Here is a 7,554-nt window from a genome sequence, read left to right as displayed (position 1 = left end):
TATAGCTTTCATATTCAACTATATCTATAGGTTTTTGACTGCAAATTTAATAGCCCCGTGACAGAGGCGAGGGGGCAAACAGCTTGTGATTTCTTGGAAAACGATTGGTGTTCAGTCATCGTATATATACATATACGATGACTACATATATATACATATATGTCGAAAAAAATAAGAGACTACATTACTGGTCCTCTGAGGTTATGTTGTTTTATCGTGAAAATCTTTTCTTTTATATATATATATATATATATATATATATATATATATATATAGAGTATAAGCAAGACGACACAATAGACATATCGTCATGGAAATAAGAGAGGCAATTTTTGAATTTATTAAAAGGTGTTGTACGTACCGTAAGTCACTTGTTTTCGATGCTACAATATATGGCTGCCACATTCAGGATCGTATCAGTTACGAATCCATCTTGTCTTCTAGGTATGAACAGTTAGAAATGTGACGGATTAAAGCGCGGACGAATTCTACTCTTTAGCGAAGCAGCTCACACGGACATGTTACACGTTAGATCCAAGTACACGCGCAAGCTGTCTCGTGTCGGAAACCTATTGAACGGACATTGTACCGGCATAATGAGCCGCCAAGGAACCTAGTTAGCATTTGGCCATAAAACAGGCCTATTAAGTACGAAGCAGTTATGGGAGCTGGAGGTTGTCGACACACTCGCACATACTCGTAAATTCAAACCTCTGGATAGAGCATGTTGCATGAAGCAGTAACAAGCAGAGGGTTCGTATCTGTTCGATGAAGGCGAAACTAAAACCAGCCGTTAGGTTTAAGATTACGCGCTCTTAAACGACGGTTGCATATATTCTGTCCCCATAAGCTACACTTGTTTTAAAAGTGATCATTATTATTATGTATGTATGTTTGAGTTCTGGCGCTAAAGGGAATATATATACGTTTTTTTTATCTCCATACCCAAAAATTTAGTGAACCCTAATTAAAAGGGATTATCTTGCAGATGTGGTAGAGTACAGCTTTTCATACACAAACACACGGACACATATACATTAGGATTATTATATGGTCAAACATCACAGTGTATAATTCTATATTTATCCATGGTACATCTTTATTACGTATTTTTACTATGCCAAAAGTAGTTGTCACTTTTGGCGTCCTTGTAGTCATTGCCATGCACTGGGAGTCAAGCATATAATAATTTGGAAAGGAAAATACAATTCTATCTGCAGTGCTAACAAAGTAAATAAGTTGGAATGGCACGAAGTACCCGGGGTCAGATGAATAAATGGATCTCTAAATTTACATCGTGATCCTATGGAAATTATCGGCTTCAGCCCTCACCTCTAAAGGCCTCCGCTTTTTTTAAAATCAATATTAAATTCATTTAGAATTTCGACTTTTTTTGGCGCGCTTACAATCGAGAAAGCTGTAACCGAAACCGGCTCGGAGTGAGGTAACAGCTGTTTTCCTAATTGGAACAAGAGCGTATGCTGCGTGCGCTGCTGCTGCCTGGTTATAAACCAGAAGGCATCGCGACTATGTTTGTTTTGGTCTACAGCGACCAAGAATAGGTGGCCTAATGCTTAAAAGTGTTTCTGCCGTATCCCTTATTCGACTTCATTTCAAACTTCATTTGTAGAAATGTGTGATGAATAAGTATTGAGGATCATGAGCAACTCGAATAAGCATCCAAGTAAAGCTCGACAGTCGGGAGACGATACTTATCAGATGGGGTGTCCATAATAAACAAATACTATTCTACTACATTTGTAGGTTTCGTAACACTCAAAAAGCTTTGGTGGAATTGGTTTTTGATGAAAGTAGTCTCAATAACTATATCTGTAGAGGATTGCAAAAAAAAAGGGGGAAATCAAAACTATGACATCGTTTGTGCTCCTTTCCTAAGTGATTTGCAGTTCGTGTTAAAAAAAAAAAGAAGAATTGTGTTTTAATTGCTGTTCGGCGAGCATAGGAACACTCGAAGTTTCACGTTTAGTTAGCATTTGGTGACATGTTTTGGTAATTGTTTGTTTTTGTTTTTTTATTACACAGCATTCGAAAATTGAAGAAAGAACATTTTTCAAAGTTAGAACAATGGCGTCTTCAGAATTTATCAACAAAGTGGAGGTTTTATTCGATGGATTTTCGCGAATGGAAGCCGAAGGCTCGTCTGTCATGTACGCAAACTGCAGTTGTAGCCTAGTGATTGGCGAAGACGTAAAAATTATTGTAGATACAATGACACCATGGGATGGACCACGACTCCTCAATGCGCTCGCCAAAAGAGGAATCACGCCAGACGAGGTATTTGAAGGGAACTACATTTTAGAAAAACAAATGTATTTAGTTATCACTCATATTTGTTATAATGCTTTTTTAAAAACAATTACACTGGCTTGAATGTTTTTCACCACAATCAAGTAGATTTTGTAATGTAACCTAGACGACTGTATTATATTTTCACGATAACAAAACTTTGTTGAGAGAATTATCATAAGATAAAAAATTGTGCTATATATATATATATACTGTAAACGTATCGTTGAACAAGACAACTTCGCTATTCGGATGTATCGGTATCTTTAGAGTCTATTTGAGTAGGCAATGAGATGTTAAACGTTTCAGATCACTCACGCAGTTGCAACGCACGGACACTCTGATCACATTGGTAATCTGAATCATTTTCTCAAAGCGAAACACATCATTGGAACATCGATGAATTATGGAGAGATATACTACGATGTTCTTCAAAACGGCACAAGTTTAAAGTTAGCTAGAGGTATGTAGTTATTAATAAACTGGATAACGATGACAAGATCCAAAGTAAAAGTGAGAACGAAAATGACCGTCAAAATACCACCGCAATAATAATACTTGGAAAAAAATATGGCGTCGGATCAGTATCAAAATGCGATAGATTTAGCCCGGTAGATTTAATGTTGAAAAATAAAGTATATTTTTATTAAAAAAAAAAAAACTTGTTACGAAAAATTGCTATTTTCTTTTGAATTCAACCAACTTGCTTTGATGCAATAGTGAATTCATTTATAGGCAATATATTGTCATGTTATCGTGTTACATACAATATATCACTATTAATAATTTAGGTATCATGAGGGAACGCGCTCATTTTTTTGTATGGAAAAAAACCAAGGTTAAAACATGAGTAATATTCGTTTTTGTTTTTCGTAAAAACTAAGCGAATTTCGTCCAATATAGTCTATAATAATATTTGCTTGAAAACAATTAGTATAAATTATATTTTTTTAGGATGCTAGTTATTATCATAACTTGTAATTTTAAAAAGAACATAAAATATTTTACAATGAAAGTGCCGAGCTTTACGTTAAGGGTTGTGTTAGACGGCTGGCTCCTGCCGGCAAAAAACGAAATGTGTTTTCGACCAGTTTCGAACCTACACCACCTTACAATGTGTTCCCAAATTTACCCACAGTTAGAGAAGCCCGTAAAACCACCTGACAGGCACCTAACATTGTTTTGTCATTGTGCTTTCCTTACCAAAGGCATTGAAGTGGTCCCTACCCCTGGGCACACAGCATCCTGCGTTACGGTTATTGCATTGGGAACTGAGAAAGGTACAATAGCAATCACCGGAGATCTTTTCGAGACGCGGCAGGACGTATTCGATCCACATATTTGGGAACATCAAGCCGGGTCGGAGAACCCAGTTCAGCAGGCGCAAAATCGACAAAAAGTAAGAAGCAAAACATACAAAGTTGGAATGAACTAATGACGTCACAACTGAGTGTAGATAAATCTTGGACTTCATAATACCTGTATAATGTTTAGCACGAAGTGTTGTAACAAACAATAAATTAAACACCCGATCTGCTAGATTGTAAATTCGATTTCCAGTAAATCGATTGACGCGTTTGTAACGAACTTCATAATTCGGGAAACCGATATTGGTTTTTGTGTACTAAATTATTTTTAGTCGACCAAGTTTGAACTGGTATTTCAGATAGAACCCAGTTGATATTTTAGTCAGAACGTAAACGGCACGAGAGATAAAGAGAATATATGTATACATACTGCAAAAATTATTGATCTAGAAACTCCCGAACCATTCAAGAGCGTACTCGGCTATGACGTCGTTTGTCCAATTAAAGAAATTGCAGGTGTGATTGGTCCAATAAAATAAAATAAAAATAAACCATTTCGTCTCAACATTTTTTTTCCATTTCACTATATTATGCACTAGGTTCTTCGGATCGCCAACTATATCATACCGGGGCATGGACCTATGTTTGAAGTCACCGAGGAGATGCGCTCTTTTCATGACAACTATGTACGACAAATGCGCTCCCAGTATATGAATACATCCTTGGCGAGTGTTGAAAGACTAAGGCGAAACCAGGAACTGGAACCGCGACAGCCGCAAAAACCGAGTGATAGCGGCGACGATGAACACCCTAATGGCGACTACGAAAATGCGAATCAAGGCCGGGACGAAAAGGTTCCCGAAGTCGAAGAACTTCATCATAATCGTTTGTGAACTCGGTAAACGTAATCGTGAAACGCTTGAACGAAACAGAGCAACGATCATTTCGCGTACATACAATACACATCATCAATTTGCTGGACCTATATATATACAACTTCTAATTATGTGTATCCATTAGTAATTTCAGTGTGCGACGATTTAGGATAAACGATCTCCTCCTCCTTGAACAGCCTTCGTCAAAACGTATCAGAGTTGAATCTTGTCAAATTAATTCATGTAAATAAAAGTCCGATTTAAATCCCTCTAGTATATGTAGTTCGTTTGATATCCGTTGTCATGGAAAATATAGTTTAGATCAGTCGCACTAACCAAGATTTATACCAAACAAGAGAAGTACGAGGGTTTTGTCTCGCAGAGCGTAACTGCAGGAAAGCTAAACGCATGTAGGAAAAGTATATAAGTGCCTGGTAGCCTCCACGTGTAAAGCAGATATGGAAGAAGAGATACTTTTTTATATAAAATAAATTGCTCGTACTTTTAAAATAGTATTGAAGATCGATTTTTACAAAATTTTTACTCCCTGGAGTGGAACTGCTGAGTACCGGTGACGAATGTAGTCATCGAGGAAAAAAAAATCCAACTTTTTTCAAACTGGAAAAGTACGACTAATAGTCATTTCAATAATCGCTTAAACAAAGATGTCTCTGTTATGCACTATGATATGAATTCCAAAAAGTGTGAAACTTCATATCAATTTCAATATTTTATACAAATGGACTTCTGTGACTTCCTTCAGATCAACTAAACATTTTTTTGCTTTCCCAAAATTTGGGGAACGCGTTGAATAATAGTCAAGCAACATGACCAAGTTCTAAAGGATTCCTTGTGAAATGTGATTATATTTTTTAAATTAAATTAAATTAGTGTTACGTATTTCTTAGAGTCCTCCGTAATAGCTTCATGCCTTTCAAGTTATCCTAGTGTCTCCTAGGATAACTAGATTTTTTTCTTAAATTCCTAGACTCAACATTTAAGTTGCACCAGCGAGGATATGGCTGGCAAAAACTGTGCGAGACAACAACATCATGTTATTAGTGGAAAAAAGACTCACATTGAACTTTTAGTATTTGTTCTATTTTCCAGGTTTGTACGAACACAGAAGGCTATATACAGTAGCATGCAAGATCCCGTCCTCTTTTTCCGTCTGTGTATCTTAACGACAAGGCAATAGCGCCATCTATGCTGTATCGATGCGAAGTTTCGTTATTTTTACTTCACTCATTTACTTACTCATCATGACAAGTACTGTACGGTACACGCTCTATCTCAGACATATCAAGAATCCAAATGCGGCAATTTTATCTACGTGGTTCTATCGTATCTGGTACGAAATCTATTCTATCTGGTACGAAACGTTTTAAAGGATAATGGTTAGCCTGCGGCTCGGGTCACTTGAACTAGCTTCCGGCATGTTAATGTTCAAGACGTTCGTAGCAAATAAATTGCTTAAACTCTTAGCTTTCTCTGTAGAGGAAAAACAGGAAAGGATTTAGGAATACGATGTGTTTACCGCTGTAGGTATCTGCTGCAGGTTCTAGAGCTCGTACTAACACTTCATATAACTGTACTTTGATACCTCGTCCGGCCGATTCTTACAACTATTTGGCGTTTAGTCTTTCACCAAAGTAAACTTGTTAGGTCTAAGACTCACACAATCTCCAGACATTTAAAAGCGAATGTCATTAATACGAAATTTAACAGCGAAATGTATGTCCAACGACACTTGATCTGGTTTCTTTGCAAACCAAGCCTGCTGTCAAAATGTCGGGAAGTCTGATAGTCGTCTATTACACGTATGTACGCTGTTGTGGTTCTCTGCAGGTATTAATTTGGGTGGCGTACACCCTAGTTGAGCCACACAGAGGATAAGTCAAGTTGAAATACCAATTCGAAATTCGGTGAAACGGTTCTGAGTCAATTTTAATAGATGAATACGCTGCGAAAAGATGAAGCCACGTATTTTTTCCTCTTTACTGCTTTTTTCTAGCTTAGAGCTTTTTCGTGTTTTGGGATTTTTTTAACGGATTTCGAATTATACCATTGTCACAACTGCTTTTGAGAAATTAATGATAAAATTTTATTAATTTCGAAGTATATGTGATTTTTAAAAATGATTCGAAAAACTGAGAGATTTTCTCCATTATTTTTCTTATGTATGCTCATATGATTTGTTGAGGCTATCTAGACAAAGAAGCCAGATACCTGATAAAAAGTCAAGTGTTGACAAAGGGGCTATATATTCTTCATGCGCTCTTACGATGCTATAATATATGTATCATAGATTTAGAACACAGATAAAGATAAAAGCACGGCCTTAAAGATGCACAAAAACTTACACAATAATTTGTCTGTGTTTTGGAAAGAGTCTATATTTTTTAATTAGTAAAGCACCGTGGCTCAAAATATTTAAGCAAAAAAAAATTAAAATACAATTAAAGAGGAGCGTCAGAACTTTCCGTAGGACTCACATAGGTGTCCGGAACTGGAAAACGTATAAGCAAAAATCTGTTGTTCTTGTACGCACGTAGGAGTTTTTCTATGGCGAACGAGCCGCGATGCTCGCTATAAATGTTTGGTTTATTTCGTACTCGCTTAATTCTAAACTAACGTGTGTATCATTACCTTATCTAAAAAGGATATGTTCACCGGGGTACGTAAAATGATGATTTTGTGTATATTGTTCTTCCCTTACCTATTGGACGCCATGAAACAGCCTTTACAATGAGTTCCATCGAATAAATGGGCCAAAAAGAGTGGAGTTTACACGATACGACTCAGCGTGTTGACAGAGCATTTTCAGCAGCACTACGGCGCGCGAGTGTTACATGTTCAGTCCTAGCGAGCAAACACGATAACGTGAAAAAACAGCGATTAAATTTTGGAAGTCACGGTCTCATTAGACCACTACTTTTCCTCTTAGATTAAGCAACTAGCTTTAGCACCAGCTGGGTACGTTGCCGTTTAGACTACGTTTTATGGTTCAGTTGGTAAATAAACATGCAAGGTTATGATGTTCCTCCTATTCAACATCTAAGTTT

At 36.9% G+C, this 7,554-nt stretch overlaps 1 protein-coding gene across 3 annotated transcripts; it reads left to right on the top strand.

Moving 5' to 3' along the window:
* Positions 1–1,501: 1,501 nt before the first annotated feature.
* On the top strand, positions 1,502–4,765 carry LOC111264846 (metallo-beta-lactamase domain-containing protein 1). 3 transcript variants are annotated; one of them, XM_022841052.2, is made up of 5 exons: positions 1,502–1,684; positions 2,044–2,295; positions 2,617–2,770; positions 3,516–3,706; positions 4,214–4,765. In XM_022841052.2, exons 2-5 carry the CDS (start codon positions 2,086–2,088, stop codon positions 4,505–4,507), a joined length of 849 nt encoding a protein of 282 aa, XP_022696787.1. In that variant the 5' UTR covers positions 1,502–1,684; positions 2,044–2,085; the 3' UTR covers positions 4,508–4,765. The 3 variants fall into 3 exon arrangements, with proteins under 3 accessions (XP_022696787.1, XP_022696786.1, XP_086826349.1); XM_022841051.2 differs by having other exon boundaries at positions 1,502–1,760; XM_086970223.1 differs by having other exon boundaries at positions 1,547–1,562.
* Positions 4,766–7,554: the final 2,789 nt, after the last annotated feature.

Source organism: Varroa jacobsoni, unplaced genomic scaffold (assembly GCF_002532875.2).
Source record: "Varroa jacobsoni isolate VJ856 unplaced genomic scaffold, vjacob_1.0 scaffold_904, whole genome shotgun sequence".
Classification (NCBI taxonomy): Eukaryota; Metazoa; Arthropoda; class Arachnida; order Mesostigmata; family Varroidae; genus Varroa; species Varroa jacobsoni.
Note: the sequence above shows the minus strand (reverse complement) of the source record. Positions and strands in the feature narration are given on the sequence as shown.